This window comes from Amblyomma mixtum, chromosome 6, assembly GCF_055824585.1.
Source record: "Amblyomma mixtum isolate Tamu chromosome 6, ASM5582458v1, whole genome shotgun sequence".
Classification (NCBI taxonomy): Eukaryota; Metazoa; Arthropoda; class Arachnida; order Ixodida; family Ixodidae; genus Amblyomma; species Amblyomma mixtum.
This window is the reverse complement of record NC_143017.1, coordinates 32,839,978-32,865,358: the sequence shown is the minus strand read 5'-3', so window position 1 is coordinate 32,865,358 and position 25,381 is coordinate 32,839,978. Positions and strand designations below refer to the sequence as shown.

Genomic DNA, 25,381 nt, shown 5'->3' with positions numbered 1-25,381 from the left:
TGACTAGGCTCTAATCATTCATTGTTACGTAAGCTTAAAGTACCTCTGCCGCCATAAACGGGCTAGCCTTATCTCTTTCGTAATTTGTGTTTTGTTAAGCGCCGGTACATGAACATCTGGTTGTTGGTTTGATTGTTTTAAATGACTGTTCATACAGCCTAAATGTTTTTGAATACTTTCCGATTTTATGTCTAGTTATTGTCTAGTTATTATCATTAGCATTAGCCCCATTATTACCTTGCCTTGGGATATCAACGTACGTCACACCCGCCCCCGCCCCCCCTCCTCCGTCACACTCGCCTTTTCCCCACGCTATGAACGGCTCTCCTCTCCACGTACAATGTGCATGCGTACAACCGCCATTTTGTCCACGTGTACCAGCAGGCCATTACTCCTGAATACAACTCGAACATGCTCGGTTTGGGAAGTACAGCCGCTGTCCAACACATTATCTGCGTAGGCAGAAAAATATACCCTAACTACTACGTAGACACAGCGGTGTCCTTACATGCGACAGGTATTGCGAATGTACAGCCGAAAATCGACGCATTTACGCGCAAACCGCGTAGTCTTCTTGATCACTCCATCTTACGTGTCGGCCTCTTTCGCAAATAACACGCACAGAGAACAACAAAACTTACTCCGCGCATTTTTTTGAGCTTGTACAATAGATGAGTAAACTCGCACACCAGTTTGCACAGAAGTTGAGCCACTTCGGCCGTAGCAACAAGCGTTCTCTCTTTTAATAGGGCTAATAAAGGAGTCACATGGTTTATCATGGTCAAAATGTATTTCTTAGGAGACAAGTAGACGGTTGTGGTGTGTGGCGTTTTGTCCAGTTGTGTCTTGTTTCTTAAGTTGCGCCTATTTTTCATCATTTTGAATTCCAGCTTTCACTTTCGTCATCCTGCGCATATTATTCATATCCTCAGCGTTTACATAAAGAGTTTATCAATATTGTAGAACACGAGTTTTGCCGCGATTAGGCAGCTGGGGCGGAGAGAATAAAGTTTTTGCTAAAGAAATGTTTTGCAGACAACTCTCTTCCTGCTTCATAACGTGCGACAGTATGAAGAGTTCTCTGTCCCCTAAACACGCGCTTTAATGAGACAAACACACGAAGTACAGATTTTCACGTTCCCTGCTTCACCTTCTGTGCTACTAATATAGCGTGCCTCGTGGAGTGCAGCTGCGATGATTCAGCTGCTGTATAGTGTGGTGCTTAACTCCAAAGAACACCGATGTGGGAAGCTTGAACATATTCAAGTTTGTCTGACGTCGGTGAAATCACTACCTTCACTCACGTGACACACGCTTGCAGTACGCAGACGCGCTTGGTTAAAAACTTTCAGTCCCTTACTCTCCCAGGCCAATGTTTTATGCCAGAAGAAGCTTTTATTAGTGAGTTCTCTATGAAGATGGCAAGCCAGTTAAGTTTGTATGCTGCTGATTCTTGGCTTGCGTTAGTTGAAATGCAAGAATGCCAGCGTTTTGTTGACTGTAAAATAGAGACTGCTTGGTGGGCTTGTTTCCTCTAGAGAAAAAGGTCGAAGTGCACCCAATGATAGGCTTCTTTTGCGATGCAAGCCAGAAACTAAAAAATAGTTGCACTGTTCTTCGCCGATGCCAGACGTCTCTGGACCGCTGTGTACATGAGATAATGCACTCTACAGATATCAGTCGCGGCAGCCCAGATATCTGCAAATCTAGCTAATTAAAAGATTGTTTGATCTGCAGTTATATTGCTTAAGTCACCGCTACTGGGCGAGAATGAACTTTTCTGACGCGATGCAGCGAAACACTGACGAGCTTAACCACTCAACTTCAAACTCAAGTCTCTGGAGAGGACATAAGAAGGACGCTAGAAAAAAGGAGCACCACTTCCTACGTCACGCTCCCGAATTTGAAGCCGAGTACGAAGAGGAAACCTAAGCATGACGTCATGTGCTCGTCATCGTCGGCACAGGTGCTCGCCAGGCAGCGTAAGGCATTGCACAGCTTTCGCAGCTGCGCCAGACGGCAGCAGCGATTCTTGGATGACGATACTCTCGAAGACGAAAATGGCGCCGTGCCGCACTCGAAGCCTACTTCTTCGAGGCGGCGCCCTGGGGGCCCCTGCTCCCGGAGAGCCTGAGACGGGGCCTGAGTCTTCGCCGCTTAGGCCTAGCAGTCGTCGTCGTCGTCGTTGTCGTCGCCGTCGTGGTGGTCTCCTCATCTTCGTACTCGTACTCGTCATATTCTTCCGGGGCTTCCGTGGTGGTCGTGCTTGTCGTCGAGGTCTTCTTCTTGGACGGAGAGGGCTTCTTGCGCGGCGGTGGCGGAGGCCTGAAGGTACAAACGACCGTGTTAGAAAATTCGCTTAATGCAAACAACAAGGGATATATTGCTCTCTTCTAAGATTATGACACACACTAAATGCAAACAATAGTCAAAACGTTTTCTATGAAGATTGCTGTTTCGCTTGCGAAAGGCGTTGGCGAAATTTCACTGGGCTTTTTATTTCAAACCGGTTTGGTCCGCCCTGTGCATGTCAAGACGGCTTTATAGAAGGACAACACCTGTGGAAAGCGTTCGTAAATTACATTGTATTGAGATACTGTTAGTAGCAGTAGCAAAAGTTAACGAGATACTGCTGTGCGGGAAAAGTGTTTGGACGTAATCTGGTAAGCCAGCTAGCTGAAATGCTATGTGAAAGTGCCAGGAGACGAGCACTCTCTCTCCGCTGGTATGAATGCCAGGTGGCCTAGTCGCGACGCAGCGCTGCGGCCAATTTTCTTACCGACTGCACTTCCCGTAAACTCTTGTCAACGAGGTGTGGCTGCCGAGAGAGAGAAAAATCGTAGGAAATTTCATCACTGCACGCCATAAAAAACCGCTGTGAAGGCCAGTCCTAAAACAAGGATAATGTTCTCTGAAGGCTGGAGTATCCTAATCATTTATGGAACTACTGTGGGACTACAGTCCTTGAAGAAAATGGTGGCAACCAACGGTCAAGTTTCATCATTGAGGGGAGTGTGTCAGCATGTACCGTTTCTAAACACTAGCTAAAAGCGTATACGGACAATGACCACACGTCGCTTGCAGCGTCACAAGAACGATTTCTATATTAAATTTGCAGAAAGCCCCTGAGAACAAATGCAGCTTCGTCGAATGTTTTCTAACGTCCTTGAGCCTTATGTACGACAGTTCGCTCAGCATAGGAAAAGAAAGAAAGAAAATTGAAATGAAACGTAAGTTGTCATTCATAGACGCTCAAGCCTTTGAGATGCAGTCTTCTGGTCTTTTAAGGGTGGCGCAGCGGTACAGATGGCGTCATATAAGAAACAAAGCCAGAAGGGAAGTATCGCTTGGGTTTCCACTGATCTACTTTCATTCCGTTCCGCATTTCACCAGTGTCCATATATAATTCATGCCATCATTCGGGTCGTAGGAAATTGAGCTGGATGTAGCAAATCACCGCGTATCATAATCACTCACTGCGCCAAAGAATTTGATTCAGTTGAAAGATCAGCAGTGAAGCAGGCACTGCTTAAACAGGACATGGAGCAAGCCTACACAAATGGGCTAGGAAATATACGCAAGAACACTTGGAATACAAAGCCAATGAAAAAGAGTATCAGTGCATATTTACAAACTTTATACGGAGAGTGCGTCCCATGATCTAGATTTAAGATTTAATGAGAATACATTAGTAACCTGTGATTTGTTGGTGACAGTCCATTGCTGAGTACTAGGGGTAACAAATTCCAGCACATCCTAAATGTGTGAGTACCAAGGCAGGCTTAGAAATTACCATAAAGAGGAATAAAGAGATGATGAACAGCAAGGAAAGAAAACTGCAATTTCTGATTGGTAGTGAGCTGCCGGAAGTAGTCAGAGGGTATGTCTTCTAGGTCACGATGTGTCAGATGGATCTAGAACATCAGAAATACATATTGAGAAGAATAGGATTACCATGAAGCACATTTGCAAAGCGTTCTCAAGTTAGGTACAGAAATTTATGCTGAATTTTGGGTGGCCTGAAGTCTCGTCTTTGTTGGCGCTGTTGACGAGCAGTTAGTTATGCATAGAAAGTTACCGATATCACTCAAAAAGAAATTATATAAATTATGATTTCTTAGTGGTGATTTGTGGGGCTTAAACCAGTAGGCTGATCAAAATGGTAGAAATTAAATTGAGGACAGCGCAGAGATATCAAAGAGAAAACGACAGCGTTGACGTTGAGAGAGAGAGAGAGAATGCATGGATTAGAGAAGTCAATTTATCGATATCTTAGCCGAAATTAAGAGTATGAAATAGACTTACGCCTGCAAGAATTGCGAAGAGAAAACCAGCAGGGTCTGGTGAAAACCGAGGCTAATTTAAATGAAGGGTAAGATAGCTGGGGAGGGTATAGGCCGGCGGGTTGGTGTAGATAAACAAAAAAAAATTAATAATGTAAAGTTGACGCGGTTAACGTAGTAAAAAGCTAATTCGAGATCAGTGGTGGATACCTTTGTTCTGTATTGCACGTAATAAGGGCTGATGGTCATAATGATGATAACCATGCATGACATGGGGATCATTTCCGATTACACAGAATGGCCCCAAGGAATTCATTTCTACCTCCCTCCTCCTCTGTCACCTGCGTGCCGCTTTTCCTTCACTGCTTGTGTACATATAGCTCAATGTTGGCAACAAAAAAGGCAAACTGAGGAGAAATGCAGCCTCTAAATGGCTGTGACGTTTTATTAACGCAGGGACATACAATACTGCACAATCAAAAATACGCAATATGGTATACAGTTCACAATCTTGGCCGACAGTCGGCAGAGGTTGCGACTCCTTGTAATTTAAAATCACTTTGCGTTGCATGAAGAGTGTATTTGTGCTGTCTTAGTGCACTAGTCCTAAACGCCTCGCGGTTGAACCTAAGGAGCAAGCAGGTCGCCCACCTGCCACATAGGTCACGTTACCTCAACCTACCTGCCATGGTAGGTGGCACCCTGCCACCGCCACTACGACAGGTGCCAGTTAAATTAATGACTGGTCGCGAGGTGTTGATCGGCAAGAGCGAACTGGGCCTCACTACATCCCCAGTGGCTGTGTTTGAAGCAGACACTTTCCGGGGTAGTGGCGCATTGCTTAATCGCTGCACCACTGCGCCAGGTGCAGTATGAGGACTCCCAGGAATCGATGAACGTAGGGAACGGTGAATTGCGCTTATATAGGAATGTAGGGGGAGCCAAGGCGAAGTGATGCGCGAAAGTGGGCAAACAAATATAGACAAAGCTAAACAAGATTGCACGTCCTAGAGCAACTAACTTGCATTTATCTTAACCAAGTAAAACCGAAATCAGTAATTTCTGTCTTTACTAGTACAGATATTTGTTCCACCTATCCATTACATTACATTGCATGGGCAGGGCATGTAATGCGAAGGCAAGATAACCACTGGTCCTTAAGGGTAACGGAGTGGATTCCAAGGGAAGGCAAACGTAGCAGGGGGCAGCAAAAAGTTAGGTGGGCGGATGAGATTAAGAAATCTGCGGGAATACGGTGGCCGCGGCTGGCGAAGGACAGGGTTAATTGGAGAGACATGGGAGAGGCCTTTGCCCTGCAGTGGGCGTAGTCAGGCCGATGATGATGATGATTCAGACGGGGAGAAATCAAATATGAATAAAAATTTTAGCGAAAACAAGCTTGCTTTTGCAGTATCTTTCTGACATCGTGAACATTAACCCAAGAAGGGCTGTACTTTTTGAGCGCTCTCCCTGCAGCATCCCTCAGTAGCCGCGAGAAGGTGTTTGTCGTCGTCCATACCTGGGAGGCACCGTAGAGGGCGGCACCGTGGTGGTCTCCTTGTAGAGCGCCTCGTTGCGGTCGTAGTGTTTCTCCGACTTTTCGCACTCCACCGTGTTGATGAAGCGGCACGTGAAGGTGGTCTGGTCGTACAACGTGTAGTTGGGACACAGGAAGTCGTAGCGGAGCCCACCGTAGCAGTAGTGGAAGAGCTGCGCAAGAAAGTGGACAGCTTAGGCGGCGAAGTATACAGGAGGGGCGGGGTGCCATCCATTTACTTGTTAATAACTATTTCTCGTGCTAAAATTAGCTGCGCTACAACTACTCTTGAACCTGGTCAGAGAGCGAAAGCTATGGCGCATTGGGCACCTATAAGCGGCTTGGCGTCTGTAACGTTGAGTTCGTTCCAGACACTGGATGGGCAGCGCACCCACCCTGCCACGCTGCCATGTGACAGTTAATAGTTGATCGAGAGAGTTTGCTCACCCAATAAACGCTGCGGCCAACTGCAGCAGTGCCGCCTGTTTGCCACAACGTTGGCAGCGCGAATGCATGCAGCCCACATCTAGATCTCTCTCATATCACCCACATGCCCATAAACGCGGTTCAGGCGTCCTCTGACCCAAGAAGCCAGTTATGCGCACTTCCTTTCCTTAAAATCATCGCAGTGTAAAAAAAGTTTAGATGCCAACGCCAATGAACACAGTGAACGCCGACGGCTTATGGCTTCAGTGCCACGTTTCTGCCACAACGTTGTCAATGCGAATACATACAGCGCACATTTCTCGCTACGCCACGCAGCTTAAAGCACGATGGAGGTTTCCAGCCTGGCTTCTTTCAGTCTTTCCGAATCACTTTCCATATGTGCCTGCGAATCCCATCGAGCCGCCCCTACTATGTATAAGATGCAACGCCGGCTCCTCCTCTGTTGTTGCAGCGCGGTTTCAATGGCTTCTCCTCTGACGACACGCCAGATGGCCCGGCGAGCGGTGCTGCCAGCTGCGGCGGTTGCTAGGCAACGGCTCAGCTCGCGGTGTGGCCACCGGCCACAGGGAAACGACGAGAATGCGGCCGCTGTAGCTCTCGCTACAAAACGTTTTTATACATGTTCGCATTGTACGTCAACATATTGACATTTTACCTCCGAGTGGCGACAGGTCTGCAGTGATGTAGCACTTGTGATATTTACAGACTTCTGTATCCGTCCATACTACTGCCAATAAACTAAATAAACAGCCAGTCAGACTAGAAAAAAACTTATTCCGCTAGGAGGACTGAATCCCACGTCATTCCACGGCACAGACAGAACCCGTTTGCCTTCCGCTTGAAAGTGACACTGGGGACGTATTAAAGTTCGTCTGTTTCGGGGGCCCGAACAAAGATTATGCGCAGTCGTTTTATGGCGTTGGAATGTTGCTTATGTTTTCTATATATGTGAGAGGCAAAAATATTGCGAACAGAATATGTGAACAGCAAAATTTTTCACTCTTAGCTTTTCCAATTTAGCTCGTAACGTGTAATGCACGAAGTCCCCAACACTGAGTGCCACTGACGTAGCGGTTGCTATTAACCCCAGCTAAAGGCCAGAAGCGACCGCTTAGTCCGTAAGAAAGAGCCTTGACAAGAAAACGTAAATACGCTAAGGCATTGCTGAGGTTCCTTCTCCAAGTCGATGCAAGCTACCTTTTTTTTTTCCTCACCCCTGGCATCGCAACAGCGTTGCACCATAGGCTTGGTTTCGAGTACAGCCTTTCGTCAACTTGGCGCGCCACCTAAAAGCTTCTTCGCGAAAGAGCCTCTTAAAGCGCAAAGAAACGTTCTCGCGACGCCAAACCACTTTGGCGTGTGGAGTAAAGCAACTGCCATTTCGCCACGCGTTTTTCGCGGTTTTATTTCTTCTGGTTCCCCTTGCATTCTATGCAGTTCGCGAGCTCGGGACGTTTTCAAGCGAAAGCTTTCCATTGCCGACGAGAAATAAGGGAACGAGCCGCTTACACTAGCAAAGTGTGGCCAGAACTGGAATCGCACCACAAAACCAGAAAGCGAACCGGATGCCCTCGCGGGCGGCGCTTCGCAATTACATTAGTATTTTCTCAATCCTATTAGTGTCGCAAGGAGAAGAACTCGAAGACGGAACGCTGCAAGACGAGGTGGCACCGTCGTCTGCGCTTTGTGCAGCTGAAGGGGGCGGCAGGTGGCGAGCTAAGGAAAGGAGAATGTGATTCTTCCAAGCCTCTTTATTCCCCTCAATTTCCGACCGTGACTCCACGTTCTCTCCTTCTCGCATTTTCTCTTCGCAGAAAGTCCTCTCCTTTTTTCAACCGCTCGTCGAAATGGTTCGGCCACTCCAGAAGAGGCCAGTCACTCCCGTGATTGCGGCAGGGAAACCAGGCGCCCGCTATTCCCTCGTCTTAATGCAGTGTCAGCCGCTTCCTTCCACTTCTTTCATCCGTTGCCACCAATGGCGCTTCCTTCGTTCCTCGTGCAGAGCCCGCGTGCGCGCCGAGTTGAATGCATCCTTTCTGTGTCTTTAGTTGTGTAAACGAAACAGGTAGCATTCCAGCTGCGCTTATCTTATATTCTTCATTCGTGCAGTAAAGACAATTGCCCAGAGTATGTCTGGAGAGAAAATTATAATAGCTGGTGTGGAAGGGAAGATTGCAGGAATGTTTTCACACTCCAGAGAAAACGCAAGTGGCGCTTACAAGCGTCTCGCATAGCACATGACGTGCGGTTCGACGGAAGCGAGATTCGGACCCATCCAAACCGGTGGCCTGAGCAGTCAGTGGAAAAATGCTCAGAGTACTCAGTCCTTCTCTCCCCCGCTTGCCTGGCGCATACTGGAATATAGCTGTCGATGCGAAGATCCAACTCCACGCAACCTGATTTGGGCCCCCGGTCACCAGGGACTCCAGGGAAACGAACAGGCCGATCAGGCCGCTCGCGCACTCTCTCCCCGGGCTATCTCCCTGTCCTTGGAAGGGTACTCCCAATCAGACAATCTGGCCCTTACATTCAAACAAATCACCGATTACTACAAGTAGGAGCACCGGCGCTACCCGGCCCCTTGTAAGGGTCTGGATCGCGCTGACGAGCGCCTCCTCATCAAAATTCTTACTAACACTGTGCTGTGCCCGGCGGTGCTTAAACATTTCAATACATCATTTGATGGCGCGTGCCAGTTCTGTGGGGAGGTGGCTGACACCTTCCACATGGTTTGGGCGTGTCAATCAAACCCATCTATCCCCCCCAACCCTAACCCCACCATAGAGGACTGGGAGGCGGCCCTGCTCGGCTGTCAAGACCTAAAGAGCCAAAAGGCTTTGGTTCAACGGACGCGGGCGGCGCTGCTTGCCAATGGGGCACCGGAATAGGGGCTCCACCCAGTATTGTAAGGAGAAAGGGCCAATAGGGTCCTACCCCAATCACCTTTCTGTAAAGAACTTAATTTCCCATAAATGTTTTTCACCACCACCACCGCTACCGGATTTGGAAGGCTACCGTTCCCAAACGTTCCCAGCCTAATAATTACGTCTGTGGTGTCTGTTATCTAGCCTCAAACTGTGGCGAACACAAACGCAACCTTCACATCTCCGTGGCTTCCACGCCAGCCGATGTCGTGGCTTGCGAATGATGAGGAAATGGAATTGCTGTAGAACACGGTGATATGGGCTGCCGCCGACAACTCCAACTTACAAGCGATTGCAGAGCCGCCGAAGGCCCGCGAAGCACACTCCCACTTCCGCAGTGTCGGTTCTTATAGCGTGCGCCAAGCTACACCTACCATGCTCCAGTTGGTATATGCAGTATACAGTATACCACGCACCTTTCAGGCCCCCTGTGAAGTGGCACTCCGCCGCCCAACAACCCCGCCTGCTCCCTACCTCCCTGCTCTTCCCCTAGGGGTCACCCTCGGCCTCACGGACGCTTTTTGACGACGACGACAAACACGCGTCCACCAGAAGCGCTCGCCTAAATATTTAACGAGCGCCATAAAAAGGGCACTTCCTCGCACCCGAACAAATTACGGGCGTCAAATGTTAATATACTGTTTGCCAACTGCTCTTAACTCGGAATGTATCTCCTCACTCTGAAAGAAGATTGTACGTCATTCGTTTTTTCTTTTGTTTCTTTTTGTGTTGTTCCAAATTTTTTCTGTTGTTTTGTGCTCATTCCTAATACAGTGATCACCATAGCTGTTTCTGCCAAATGCTTGTTAGTAGGGTGTAGGTCTCGTCAAGCCTCCTGAAAGCTTTTTGTCTACACCCGCAGCGTTGCAATGTACGTTGTGATGTTGAAATAAATTTGATTTGATTCGGAGCGTGGGAGGGGAGCAGAAGCACTTAGACGTCGACACCTTCGACAAAGGTATGCTCGTTCGCCTTTTTCAATGAATTAAGAGAAATATATTCCATTGAACTGTGCGTTGGTATGCTGCTCGTCCCACTAAACTGTGGAGTCTACGACAATCTCTCAGCGGCGGCGACATAATGGCTGGTAGCAAGCTTTGCACCGAGCGAGACAAGACATGCGGTGGGAAGCACCACCCGCCTAATTCCTGAGGAGCGGCGTGGGTTCCTGAAGCACTGTAATGAGCTGAGAATTATTGACTTAGGGACGTAGTCAGACTGTAAGCGTCTGCGGAAATATGAAAGGGAACGAAGAGGAGGAGAAGCCATTTCGCCTTCGGAACACCCACTCCCCGACCTTAGAGATACGGCCATGCTCTGAACGATTAAAGGTGCACTGAAGAGGAATCTGAACTCGTCTTTCTGCCGCGGAAACATGATCTACACGTTCCCAGCATTCTTAGAAACTTCGATTTATTGCCCTGCGCGGCCGATTTCCCTAATTTTATCAGGTTAACGTCCGGCTCCGGCCTTTTTTAAGCATGAAATGCTTTTAGCTCCCGTTGTCGGTAGTGTGGTGACGTTACGCCGAGATCAAGAGCCAACATCCGGGCACTGAAATCCACTCATCCGGGCTCTGAAACGAGAACATCCGGGCACCGTGCGAGACTTCACGAGTTTAAACGAGACTCTCTAAGCCCTCCTACGGAACCGGCATACAAGCGCCGGTTGCTCTCCAAACGAGTCACAAAAAATAACTGCTGCAAGTGTCTTCTCAATGTTCATCAAGATATCACTCGAGCTGTGCATTTGATTGCACGGAATTATAATTTCCGATTTCTAATAACGCGTGCGAAAAGCACATAAATGCCACGATACACTTCGTTGTCATACGTGATCTCTTAGGGGCTTCGCGCATCGAAGCAAAGCCGCGCAGGCGCACAGGGGCCCGGGGGAGGAGCTTCGTGTCGTCTGCTACCGCGCTGGCGCGCACCTCGCTTGCACCTCGCTTGAGGTGCGCGCAGGCGCAGCGCTGTAGCACCTCGCTTGAGGTGCGCGCAGGCGCAGCGCTGTAGCAGACGACACGAAGCTCCTGCCCCGGGCCCCTGTGCGCCTGCGCGGCTTTGCTTCGATGCGCGAACGCGCCGGATCCGCTGGCGCTCCGCGGAGCGCGGCCACGTGGAGCTGTGTTCGCACTTACAGTGGACCACCCTGTACATTCTTGTCAGGCCTGCGTCTCGTCGTGCCCGCGTACGCTTCTGCATCGTCCTGGATTTCAATGCCGCCACCATCACAGCTGCTTAAGCCGAGCAATAGAGCCTGTGTTAGGCCCGTAAACATTTCATGCTTACTCTACTCTCGGTTACGGGAGAGGCGCAATATTTTTTGTAATTCCTCGTATATGGAGGGAGGAGTCGACCAACGCATGGAGGGCTTTTCAAGCAGTCGCGTGGCGGCTTTGCCTTCACTTTTATTTTGTTTCTTTTAGGTTTCCATGAATAAATAAGTCTAGTTAGAGACTACATAGCTGCAAATTAGGCCCGCGCAAATAAAAATACGCGTAGACTCTTTGCTTTCGCCGTTCACTACGTATCACTCCGCCGATGGCAAAGCGGCAAGCCGCCACGGGACTGGGTGAAAGGTTGGTCGACTCCTCCCACTGTTTGCGCGGAATTAAAAAGAAAAAAGCGGGAGCCCGATGTTAATCCAGTTTAATTTAGAGAAATCGGCTGCGCAGGCAATAATTTGAAGTTTCGCTCGGGACGTGTAGATCGAGTTTCTGCGGTAAAAATACGAGTTCAGATTCCTCTTCAGCGCACCTTGAAACTCTAAGAGCTCCTAACGCGTACCGGTACGTATGTATTTTCTTTTGTCCCTTGTGATCAAACACATGGCAGCTTACTGGCCACATAAGTGTAGTGCGCTCTCCCTTCCACTTGTCCGACAGGGAGCGAATACAGCACAGCTCAAAAGTCTTTGGACCTCATTGTTTTCGTTTGAGGCGTACACTTCAGCGCTTAGGGCAGTGATTTGATAACAAAAGGACTTGAAATGTGTGACAGTGGTTCTCTTCAGCTTACAATGACTTACAGCTTCAGTGATGCCATAAGTTGTCCATTGCACGGCTGAAATCCGAACCCTGTGACCTGGAAAGTTTCGACGAAGGCTGTGCCTGCTGCCTGTGACTGACTCATGATCAGCGTTTTCAGCAGTTAGTGCGAGTCACGAACTGTTGTTCTTTGCTCCGCGTGCGTCATCTAATCAAACCGATCGGTAAGAACATGTCCGAGGGCGACTGCCTTGCAAGAGTAAGATGAAACGGTGGCATACAACGGAGTTCAACGCTCGCTCGGATTGCAGCGACGAGGGTAGACTTCTTGAGCAGCAGGTCAGCATCCAGATGTGTGGCTCTCTTCGATTTCCACCTTTGGAAGCCAACTAAGAGCGCGATGGTTGCGGCAAGAAAGAGAGAAGCGCGGCTCGAAAATCCGGACTGAGACTCAGCTTGAAGCTGGCTCTTCCCTGCATTGGGCCGACGAAGTCTCTGTTTGACTTCCACATTGGCCGACGGCCTTAACTCGATTTGAGCACTCGAGAACGCCGCTTTTTGGGTGTTTACTTCGTTAAAGTTTCAATCCGTTAAAAGGAGGGCAAATACCGTAAGCTACATTGTGTTCGTTAAGCTGGGCATTAAAGTGGTGGTTAACTTAACCGTCCCACAGGCGGAACATTTGAACAATGCGATGTCGGGAAAACATGTATTATTAAGTTGGAAGCTGTGCACGCTGCTCACCTAGCCAGAACTTTGTCACTGGAATCGGTAACCCATTTTTTGGTCGCTTCTTTCGGTGTTTATTATGCCTTAAATGTGAAACAGTTCCTGACGATGACGGAGATGTGAATTAGCCATTTATGCCTGTCTATTGAGATCCTTCGCGATCGTTTAAAGATAAGATATTCTTCCCTGTAACCATAATATTCCGATACATTGTTTTTCGTAGAAAGTGGCCTGCAAAAACCCAATGAAAAAATTCGCCCTGACTCACCACCCAAAAGAGAGTACTAGTTGATAAAATTATGATCACATAAATTATGCACGGTAAGAAGTCATAGCAATGCGCAAACTGTCGAAAGAAATCATACAAAGTAAGGAGCTGTGGAGGTTCTGTGACGTTATTTCCACTCGCGTGCTTGAGCTCCATCACTCAGAACAGATGCACTAATGCCTGGACGCCCAGAAACAGTAGAGCTAAAAACGCCCAACTCAACTCTCTGTAATGTCTTTCAGGCATTACCAGCTTAGGCAAACGTTTTGCCTTTTCTTTATAATTTAATGAATGTTACTGCTCAGCCCCTTGTTACGCCTTTTAATAATGAACGAGAGGAGCTATGTAAGAAACAGTGAGTTTGCAACAATCTCGAATTTCTTTAATGTTTACAGCCCTCTTGTGCATACGCCGGTGTATGTGGGCGTGACATCAAAAACTCACTGTCTATTCGAGCACCACCCCAGAAGCGGCGAGAAACGCAAAACATACAGCGTTTACTACACTCCATTACCATACCATGTCCGGTGTTACCGTCCCCTTTACCGGAATACCGGGTAGCCCGTCCACCACCAGCGCGCACCACCAGTTCGCCGTAAAGGCATTCGGCGCATGCGCACTGACGTCGCGCGGGCTCCCTGTACTCCGGTAGCGGTAAGATGGCATACGGTATTCTAAAGGCGTCTACGCAATCTAAGGCACTTCTAGCGTGACCAGCCTTACAAAAAATTAGCGCTGTTATATATAGACAGCGGCCGATTTCACCGCAAATAGCCTTTGAGTATGCTCAAAGTGACAGGCCGTACCGGCTGATTTTAATGAATAATGTCCGAGCCAGCTCAACCGAACGAAAGTTTCGCGCTTTTTTCAGAACCTAAACTTTCCATTCTGCCCAGAAAATGAGCAAAACATGTTCTTGAGCAGCAGTATGCAAAATGCGGCAGTTAATCGGCTACTCTTGCGAAAAAGGAATAACTGCGTACGTTACAAGATAGAACCAATCTGAGAAGCACCGTTGAGAGGACCTGTATTCGATTTTAAAAAAGGCACGATGCAAAAAAAAAAATCTAAATAAAGGGCAGTGGGTGTAAAGATGGTTGCCGGGGTGCGTAGTTTTTAATTGCTAAAAGGTATTACAGTGAAGTGCTTTTTATAATGCGTCACTAATACTGAGTTACATCGTTTACCGCAAACAAAAATTGCAGGTAAAGGAGGGAGGAAATTATGGACCGTGATGCAAAGGCAATTCTAACAAAAAAATCTCCAAGGCCTCCGGCTTCCGCACCCTCTGCATCGACCAAAGCGCTTCCGTACTACAATTGCAGTTTCATGAATTTCCTTGGTATTTATGTGAACAAGGCTTTCCAAGAATTTTAAGTTCGTTACAGCGTTACTTCCTTGTACAATGGATCAATTATTTTCTTTTAATACGATGCACAAAAAATGTTCAAGATTAATGGCCCCGTTATCTACAAATGAACTAATCTTGACAAAACAATGCTTCTACGACAAAGTCTGTTCAAGGAGTGCAACCACTGAAATATCGATACATGCTCACGAAAACATGATTGCGGAACTCTGAAGATTAAAAAGGTTCGGGGAAGCTTTCTACTGTATCGAAGAATTCAGTGGTCGCTGCTTTTCTGCAGCTTGTTTTCTTTGTGTAAAGGAGGGGAGGCAACGCTCCACAGTTAAGTGAATGCCGAAGAGCTGCCCTTAAATTTGCCAGTTGCTTGCGTGTGAGTTACGTAAATTGAATAAACTCTAAAGTCGCTCTCGTAGTCTTTCTACTCTGGGATTCTTGTATTGCCGATCCTTGAAGGGCGTCACATAATCTTTCATATAAATGTTCTATAGACTGTCTCTCGACTTCTTATAGACTCCATTGCCTTATAGATATTTCCTTCTGTCGATCCGTCGTCTCTAGACTGTCTATAGAAAAAAGGCTGCTTAAAGTGTGTGGCCATAAATCTGTAGACTGTCTATAGACTGTCGATAGGATTTATATTGCCTGTAATCTTTTCAATAGAATGTCTACAGACATTATAGACAGGAGTCTATAAACATATATGTATAAGTCTTCATTTAAGTCTCATTAATCCCCGTAAACCAAACCAAACTAACCTTTATGGCAAGTGCGCGAAATAAAAAGAAAGGATTCAAACTCAGGTCACTTTGATGACGAAATACCCGGAAGTGGTGTATACTGACGTAAACGTGGACGCCTTGATTACTGGCCGCGAGCAGCCGATATTGAAACTAACACCGGCCGGACTTTGAAGGCCTCTATCAGTCGTCGCTACCGTCGCTTCGTTTAACGTTTGCACCAGCGTTACTACGGTTTCCGTTCCCGATCCCGACTACGAAGTTCTCTGAAAGAACTGCAGCCTGCACGTCCGCGACTTCAACCCCACACAGCGTGCGATACATTTGAGGTCTGAGGTGGTGGGTCTGGCAGCATAGTCTGAGCGCCTAGGAGTCGGCAGCGTCGGCAGCAAACCGAGCTACAGGTGCGGTAGCTGACAGCGCCGAGCCACACTCACGACTGATGAGTAAACACTGGTACGTACGGATATATTTAAATTCTGGAATAACAGTCCCCGTAGGACTGGTTATGCGGCCCAGCGTTCTGATACTTCACGAAGCAGACATACCGAAAGATGTCTTTGCTAATGCGGGGGCCGTGCAACATTAGATATCCACAGGTTTTCCTCCTCGCAGGTGCGTGCCGCTACATGAACTTCGTCCGAGGACCACTCAGAGGGGAACCTAGACTCCCTCTGCTGCTTCGCACTTGCAAATCGAGGCGCCTCAAAAATGAAACCATGCGGGCACGCCAAGTACACAGCCGTGAAGCACCAAACATACCGGAACTCAGCTGGCCGCCTGTTTCGCCGCCGAGTATAGGTTTTCTTAGGCTTTCAACATACCGGTTGTCTATATTTAAGCACGGAGCCTTGATGCACGTTCGTCAGCCTCAGAGATTTATTATGCACTGCTCATTCCCAGGCCCACGTACTTTCGTGGTTTTCTGCAAATGGGCAATTGGGTTTACGCACACAACTTCATTCATTCATTCATTCATTCATTCATTCATTCATTCATTCATTCATTCATTCATTCATTCATTCATTGTTTCATTCATTGTTTCGTTCATTCATTCATTCATTCATTCATTCATTCATTCATTCATTCATTCATCTAACCCAAGACAGTCACACAAGGACGTGGCTGAGCCTCAGCACTGCTCACCTGGCACTTGTGCGGTATGCTGGCGTAGAAGCCGTCGTGCCACTTGTTGCAGTCGAAGTTGATGTCCTCGGGCACGTTCTCGTAGAACGGGTAGTCGGTCAGGTCGGCGTTCTTCAGCTCTCGCGGGAAGTTCGGGTCGGCGCGGAAGTCGATGATGCGGCCGTCGGCGCGTTCCCTATAGTTGGGCGACAGCGTCTTGGGCGGGTCCGTCGGCGCGGGCGTCGTCGTCGTCGTAGTCGTCGTCGAAGAAGTCTGCTTGGGCGGCCCTGCGATGCCAAGCAAGAATCTCAGTGCACGTGTACCTGAACTCTGAGAAACTATTACGTCATTTGATCGACTAACCAGCTAAAAGAAGCGCTGTAGTTTACTGTGCTGCTTTTAAATAACTGTTTCTATGTTTACAGGCAAACGTTCTTTTTCTGCTCAGTGTAGACAGTGTGGCAGCGTAAATTGCAATTCTTGACAGCTTGCGCAGCTATGTCATTATTCTGCGTGTTTCTACCCTTACTAGCTCCAATGCATAGATGATGTCACTGGCCGACTACGGCAAAAGGGTTCCAGCAGCTCCTTTCACATGCATTAAAGGAAGAAGCATAAAACAAACGTAATGTCACCAAGCCCTCCTGGCTGACCTGAGCTTTGAGCCCCTAGCACTAAATCGTGTATGCGAGTCAACAAAATTTCACAGGCACTGAAAGAAAGTGAACGAAACAATTCTGACATTTCTTGCCGCGCGGCCGTGGTCTTTGCTTAAAAGGAGTGTCTTATTTTTTTGCCCTTGTAGAAATGCTTCGGCTCATAGCTTCCAAGCCGCTCTCGCAGTGCATCGACTACTTCAACACACGTTCAGAGGCGACCAGGAAATGAAGCTCAGTAAGTCCGGTATAGCGTGGGGCCCTGAGTGACGCGCCGTGCTTTCGGACTTAAAGAAACCCAACACAAGCCTGAATCACGGGAAAACCAGTGGAAGGTTTTGCGCCCTTCACATGGTGGGAAAGGAGCGCTTAGTAGGATCTAAATGGTTCGTCTAACCCGGACACTTCTCTGTCAGCTTTCAGAAAATCGCATCGAGAATTCTAAATAAGTCACCTTAATTCAAAGGTGATCCGATAGATACCGAATTCTGTCATCCGTACAATGCATGCACGGAAAACATTTTGTGATGCCGATTTCCGGAAAAAAAAAAGACAGTTGAAACGCGGTGTTCGTTAAGAGCAAAACTTCTCGCTCAGGAGGGATGGACGACAGTCCCGTCCTTACGCCAATATCCCAGCGCCATTTTATTTCACCCCCTTATGACACACAGCGCGAGTCTAGCTGCTCCAGCTGTCTTGCTGTTTCAGTATTTTTAGGCGCTATTCACCCCTTCAGGCCACTCCACCTGACTTATACATCCTCTTGACGCGCTATAATCATGCACATGCTCACTACTTTTAGGCACTATACAACAGGGGTTGATTTTAGTCTGAGCCGACCAATAAACCTTGTGTCTGGCACTCTTGGCCTTAGATGCCTTTGCGCCAAAAAACCTAGGATCATCATCATCATCCAACTCTTTCTTATAACACTTGCTACCCCATTAGGCCAGAAGAAGGCTCACCGAAGCTGTATCCGTAGTGGGCCAGTTCCTCTTCATACGAGGGCGGCGGTGGTATGGGGCTCGGCGCCGGCTTGGGTGGGGCTCGGCCCCTGAAGCGGCCCACCACTCGGCCTCGGCCCCTGGGCGGAGGGCGCGGAGGCGGCTGCGTGTGGTTCTCCTCGGGCACCTCGTAGTAGTAGTAGTCGTCGGGGGCAGCAGTGGTCGACGTGGTCGACCTCACGCGGGCCCGCACCAGGCGGAAGCCCGGCCGCGGTTGTCTCACCGCTTGCCGCCGTGCCTGCACCACATCGCGGTTCTCCTTTGTACCCCACCGGCACGATGAGGACAGTTGAACAAAATATTTCCTTCGCTCATTGTTATGGGGGAGTTTCATTCGCTGGATGGGGAAATTTGCCGAAATTTGCCACAGGTTACCCAATAGAATAGTAAATGGAGTCACGTGTGGAAAATGCCTGCACACGGTTTCTGCAGAAGAGGAACAGCATACTGGTCACATTCATGTTCATATTCACTAGTCAAGTTTTTTTATTTTTATTTAGAAATTCTGCTGTCTCGGAGGAGAGAAATAGCAGGAGTGGGTACATACATTAGTAAAAACAAATAACATGGGCAGCATAGAAATAGATAATATAGAAGTATTAAAAACAGATCAACAGATCAAATTGCCAGGCAACTGAACAACGAACTCTCCAATTGGCAATAAGCGAAGTAAGCCGTCCAATCCATTCCAAATTTCAACAGTTAGAGGGAAGAAAGAAAATTTAAAGCAATCTATATGTGGTTTGAAAGGAACAATGTTTAATGGGTTTCACTTGTTAAATGACGCGGTTTTGTCAAGCGGTTTCAATGTACCAGCCTACATAGTAACTCGAACAGAAGAGGAACAGTGTGTAGAACAAGAAGGATGATACAACCAACGCTGGTGGTGTCCCCCTACTTGTTCTATGTTCCGTGTTCCATGCACGGCCTGCAAGGAACTCTATGAAGGGTTGCAGCACGGGGTCATCTCTTTGTTGTTGAACCGGGACCGACGTGGTTAGAGCGCCACGAAAAGCGGAATCATCCTCTATGTCAGCTGAGGTACACAGGATAGGAGCACGGGACCCCTAAAAACCAAAAGGTCTCGAAAAATGAATACAACTGTTCTCCTTACCTTACACAGACCTATATTTTAATACATGTCGTAAGTACTTTGTTACAAACCTAAAAAACAAACCGCGTTGATTGGTTACTTTTGGAAACGATGTTACACTCCATGTCCGAAGATGTAGCACGATCATAGTCCGTGTAACGCTAATAGTGGCCGATAAAACAGAACGCGTAGCACGTGTTTTTTTGCGAACTCTAAGGACGGTAACCGACAAAGGCTCGCATTTTGTTCGGCTAAAAGCATCAAGCCGACCCCCCCCCTCCCCCCCCCCCCCCTCCCCCCCCCCCCCCCCCCCCGCGTACAAACCGTACGCTCACTCGTTTCGCTCCTAGTGAACTGATCACCTCAAACTTTTCCTTGCCTCCTTCCCGAGCAAACTCAGAAAGGAGGCGGTTTAAATTCCCAACCTTACTGGATGCCTCTGGGCACCCGCTGCCTTAAGGTCGAAATAACGCGACACCATGCTCGATCGTCTTCAAAGTTAAACAACTTCCGCGTCTGAGTAAATCAACACGCTCTAGCGCCTCCTTCGCAACCTCTTCGTTTACTTAAGCAAAACTTCGAGTGTCAATAGAGGGGTGTACTTAACCTTCCTGTTCCGTTCTCTGCCGTCCCCTTCCCGAAATTTGCCTGCGTTCGCCCACATACAACGAGGGACGAGGACCGCACCGGTCAAAGCGGCACCTGGCGACGATCCCATCTGCAGCAGCCTTTGATCTTTCGCGTTTCGCGGTACAAACACTGATCGGCCGAGGGCGCTTGTGTTTGCCCGGAGCAATAGTCTGAGCCCCCTCTTTTCACTTTGCTAACCTTTGACCATCTTCAACGAAGTTTCCTCCTCCCTTCCCCCACCTCCAACCTTCCGCCCACTTTCCTTTTAGCACCGCCTCCGCGGCCCGGGTTAAAGCCCTTTGGCTTCAAGGGAGATGGCATGTTGACGTTGCTAGTTTTCAGTAACGCGCAGCTCGAGCTCATTCTGCGGGCTTGAAACTTCGTTTTCTTTCCATGCACGCGTATTATTCGCCCATCGCCTTCAATATGCTTTATTTGTTTGTTCAAAGGGCCTCTGCCGCAGCCAACCGTGATGACTGGGTGCGCTCTCTAAAACCTAACGATTCCGGAGCAGCAGGAAATGCGAGAAAAGGGGAATACCATTGGCGGTTTTAGCTTGAGAGAGAAAATATTGACCCAACAGAACGCGGCGATTGCCCGCTCTGTGCTGGCGAGCTCACGGACGGCTTCTTTGAAGAGAAGGAACTTTGCAGCCTGAGTTGGTTCTCTGACGCTTTGGGCCAGCCTATAGGAGATTGGGTGCGCAATAGACCGGCGAGCGTTAAAACTAAGGCCAATCATAAGGTCATAATTACTAAAATTAATACTGCATGAAACTAATACTACGGGCAAGAAAAGTGCGCATGCAAATGCTTGTTCATAGCGCACCCTTTCTCACCGCGCACATAGCATGAGCACGTGTCAAACAATCTCATTCGCTTTATCATAAACCGAGCAGGTCTACCATTGATTACAGTAACAGTGCGGTCCAAGAAAAGAATTTTCTGGAAAAAAAAACCTGATTTTCCCACATCTCCTCTAGCGGACAAGGGTAAGTTATGACGGGATCCCCAGAATAACATAAAAAAGAAGTCAACTCTCATTGAAACCAAGCAAAGCGTCGGGAAATGTAACTTTTTTTTTAGTCTGGCGTTGATTAGATGAGAAGTTGTTTCGTTTCATTTTGTTTATAATTTTTAACGTCCCAAAGTGACTCAGGCTATGAGGGACGTTAAATTAGTCGCGTAATTGCTTACGTATACAATAATTTTGTAGAATGTAGAAGAAAACAACGTTGTCGGTGAGATTCATACCCACGGCCTAGACGTGTCTCGTGCGGTGCACTTCCAGCTGAGCTACAGCGGCAGCTTTCTCCCCTTCTAACTTCAACTGGACTTGCGTTACATGCAGCCTAATATTAAGATCGTTAGCCAGCGCCCTGTGCAACTGTAACGATGGACATGGCACTCGCGGTATTACAGGAGGTGGTTCCACGTACGCCACTTTTGTCCAGGATAGCACTAGTGAACACACTCAACGTTAAGAAGCACGCGACGTAAATGCACTCAAAAGTACAACGTCAAAAATTATTGCACTGCTAAATTCCGATTGATGAACCCCACAATTCCGACACAATAAAGATTCCCTTTTGCTCTTCTTGGTTTCAATGACTGTTCGCTTCCTTGATTTGTTAAAAACAATTGGACGCATTTATAAATACGCGCGCACTACGTTAAGCACTCGCTAAGTTGAGCTCGAATAAGTGCTGAATGGCTCCGTTAACCTTTGTCTTGGCGACGCATTATAGCAGCGACAGAGCATCTTCATCCAGCAATGTTTTCTTTTTTTGCATCCATTTATATCCCCACAACATGCCTTCAACGAAACGGCAGCTCTGACTAAATATGCATGCACATTCTAATGCCCACCAGTTCATGTCACTCCATGGCACCCGTGCCACGTGACCTTCCTCGTGAGGCTCGCCGCTGTTTGCTGCTCCATGCGTCACGTGAATGTGCGATTTGGTAGTGACGCGAACCAGCGGAAGTTGCAGTGCGCGCGCCAAAGACTCGCGATGCTTCAAGCGCGCACGCGAAGGACGAAATTATTCAGCTACAGCGCCGAAGGTAACTGCGGTTTCGGATTTTTGAAAAGTGGTATGGCTTCTACTAACGGCCAGCCACATTTCTCAGGTTGCAATCATGCGAGCAAATGCAAATGCTAAAAAGTTAAATAATAAAATTTAGTTAACCACTGGACATTAGAAAACTGGTAACTCCTGTAAACTAGTAAAATCACAGGCGTTATCTGTCTTTTGATGTCGTCAGCACTGGTATTATTAGGCAGCAGACGCCATATTTGCACCTGGAAAAGCCTATTTCTAAAAATTATCGCTCACCTTCGGTGAAACAGCCTGTATCAGAACTTTAGTCATTTGAATTTCCTTCATCCTTAATTTCATGCTGCAGCGTGGTTGATAGAGACGAACTTTTGAAAGTAAATAAAAGCACCTGCAGTGGCCCTTATCAGGCAACGAGCCGAGAGCACCCACGACTCGGAAACCTGATCCTCCTCATCCAGCCTCCCTCGTACACACTACCGGAAGCGTCAAGTTTGACGAACGAGGCCGTACAGCGAACATCTACTTAACGCAAACTCTTCCAACGCAGCCTTCCTGCGGTCGACATCTCCCTCGCGTTACGCACACACAAAACTGGGTGCCATGGCATCCACGCAAGCGTGCTGCAGGCGGGTTGCTTCTTATGTTCGCATCCATAGGAAGAGCACTTTCGTCTCTCTATGTATCTTACAAGCATGTGAGCCTAGTTGCAGCCGCTTTTGAGCGGCACTCATTGGAGTCCCGGGTTCTAAAGCCAATATCGTCGCAGGCAAACGAAGCTGACATTCGCCGATGCTCCAAATGGAGCCCCTTAAATTTCGCATCTTGTCCGTATTTCAGCGAATAATAACGTTTTATAACCATTTCTTCTTGTATACGTGCGTTTCTGCATTCTTTTTCTATTTTGTATCTTAGTCGTTTGAGCGATAAAAAGAACGTGCCAAAAAAATGTATCGCCTAGCTGCATCCTTTGTCTAGGAAAACAGATGCTATGGTGATTAGATTCCAGATACTGATAAAATGCCAGGCACGAAGAGAGAAGCTCGCAAGGGTTTCTGTTTCTAAACGAGGGGTTGCCTTGTGTTATGAAGAATTCCACTGGTGGATTAGAAGTGACGTCTCGAATTCATGCCAGGGTGACAGAATCGCCAGCAGAACAGGCTTGTAATGCTCAGTTGTAATGCTCAAGTGGTTAAGGCATCCTCCTGCTGCATTTCCTCTTCTAGCAGCGCTTTGAGATAATAGGCACTAATCGTAACCTGATGTTAACTCGTGAGATAACCACCATTTCGCAGGACATTATGGCCAACTACAACAAGCATTTCATCAACAAGGTATGCCCACGTAATATGCTTACCCACTCGTCCGAAGAACTCGTGCGGTGCAGCGTGGATTTCTTTCTTTCTTTCTTTCTTTCTTTCTTTCTTTCTTTCTTTCTTTCTTTCTTTCTTTCTTTCTTTCTTTCTTTCTTTCTTTCTTTCTTTCTTTCTTCCTTTCTTTCTTTCTTTCTTTCTTTCTTTCTTCCTTTCTTTCTTTCTTTCTTTCTTTCTCTCTTTCTTTCTTTCTTTCTTTCTCTCTTTCTTTCTTTCTTTCTTTCTCTCTTCCTTTCTTCCTTTCTTTCTCTCTTTCTTTCTTTCTTTCTTCCTTTCTTTCTTTCTTTTTTATTTCAGACAATTTGGTACAAATTGGCTCAGGCTTGTAATTTTCGAGTATTTGCAAACGCGGTTCAGGAAATATCATTCCAACAAGCAACTCACAGAGGCGACAGAGCTATTTTCGAAAATGCACAAACGAGCGAGCTGATTTCTAGGCCAGCCAGTGTTGCCCACTTCGCACCTCCAACATTCACACTCTCTTGAAATTGAAAGCCGCTCTCGCTGTCACCTCTCCGAAGCTTAGCAGTTCTATGGGCGCTGGCTGTTTCAACAACCCCTCTACACGATATGAAAAGAGTCCCTTGCGGTATAGTTTTTTGATAAAAGCTACATGTTTCGGCATCACTGCTCTTGTTTCTGTTTGACCTAATCCAGTCGCTTAGCGAATTGATCGTGGCTGCAAGCAAAGTTAGTCGACGACGCCATGTCACAAATGTAAATAAACGCTCCAGGTTATACACTGACATCTGAAACCACTCTAAAAATAGGCATATTGAGTAAATACAGGCACTTTTTTATTTCAGGGCATCACAGTCTTGCCGTTCCAGCGAAGTTCGCCTCTACTCGGGAAATCTATAGAGCACTGCCCCCTAAGGCGAGTTTCTCCGAAACGACCAGCGGAACTAGCGAGCAGATCGATCAGTGGAACTCGATCGTTCCGACGTGGCCAAGCAAAGTTGCGTCACATCGACAAGCGGTATTTGTCATGTTATTCTGCCTCGCTGTTGTTGTTTTCTTTTCTTTATTTTCCCATCTGCGATCGCATATTCCTTACAAACCACTATCCCTAGTTTCAAAGTTAAACAGTTAACCTAAACTTTTCACCGATACCAAAATGTTACGGTCGATATCGATTTATTTTGGCCGAGTTACTACTCGTTCTATAGTTTAGTTGCTTTTGTGCTGCCTGAACTTATGAATGTTTGAATTTAAACAACAAAGCTTAGCGTGGAATATTTCTCTGCTTGAACATATCTTGAGAAAACATCGAGTAAGCACACCAAAGTAAAAAACTATCGACGACGCTAATGTCTAGCGTAAATTTAATTTCTGAGACGGCGGCAAGAAGTAAAATCTAGCAAAGTTTATTCATGCAAGACACAGTCGCGCGAACGACTTTTTCGCAAAAAAAAAAAAAAAATGGGCCGCAGTCGCAGCCTCAGGTGGGATAATACGACTGAAAGCTGCTACGCCGATCGCGTATTCTTGTGATTCACGGAAGCTAGTGGTTGTGTGCTGGCTGTGTGAGGTTCCCTGGCTGTGTGGGGTTCAGTGTGGAGATCCGCGCCCCGTAACTTCTTACCAGTGAACCATGCAACGTGGAAGGGCACGACGATATAACGATATATCTGTCACTGCTCATGGGTCTAAGACGTAGAAAACTGTGCGGTTGATGTGTTGGTTTTGCTACGCGAGGGAATGGCGCCGTTTTTCTTTCTTTTTGTATCTCTTCAACTTTCTGTCTTCTTACGTCGGTTAAGAGCAAATAAGTTTTCATCAATACCATTATTGAAGCGGATGAGTCCAGTTTCCTAATGTAAGTATACTTGCTGGGATCACATTGGCTGATGTTTTATGAACTATTTTGGGTTTATTTTTGGCATTCATAAAAAAACTTCTTTTGTGAGATGAAGAGGATTTGATTTTGAGTATACAGCTATAGCCTTGCTATGTAAGCAAAGTTAAAGGTTAGCTATATCGTCCAAGTCGTGTCCATGCATGTGGCGCTACATCATGAGTTTGCCTTTATTCACTTATTCGAGCGAAATGCACAACACCCACCTAATTTTTTGTGGTCTTATTGAGGTAAGTAGATTCTAGGCAATTGTGAAATAGTGTTCATAGTTTGTGGACATTTGTTTTCAAGACTTTTATG

General features: G+C 47.3%; 1 protein-coding gene across 1 annotated transcript in view; it reads right to left on the bottom strand.

Moving 5' to 3' along the window:
* Positions 1–306: 306 nt before the first annotated feature.
* The window catches only part of LOC149338746 (uncharacterized), an 89,140-nt gene continuing 64,065 nt past the window's right edge, over positions 307–25,381 (bottom strand). Inside the window, exons 3-6 of the mRNA XM_089550348.1 lie at positions 18,030–18,306; positions 16,430–16,695; positions 5,803–5,993; positions 307–2,325 (exon numbers count right to left, since the gene is read on the bottom strand). Coding sequence (XP_089406474.1) covers positions 2,085–2,325; positions 5,803–5,993; positions 16,430–16,695; positions 18,030–18,306 — 975 coding nt within the window. The 3' untranslated portion in view covers positions 307–2,084. The remainder of the gene's footprint in view (positions 2,326–5,802; positions 5,994–16,429; positions 16,696–18,029; positions 18,307–25,381) is intronic.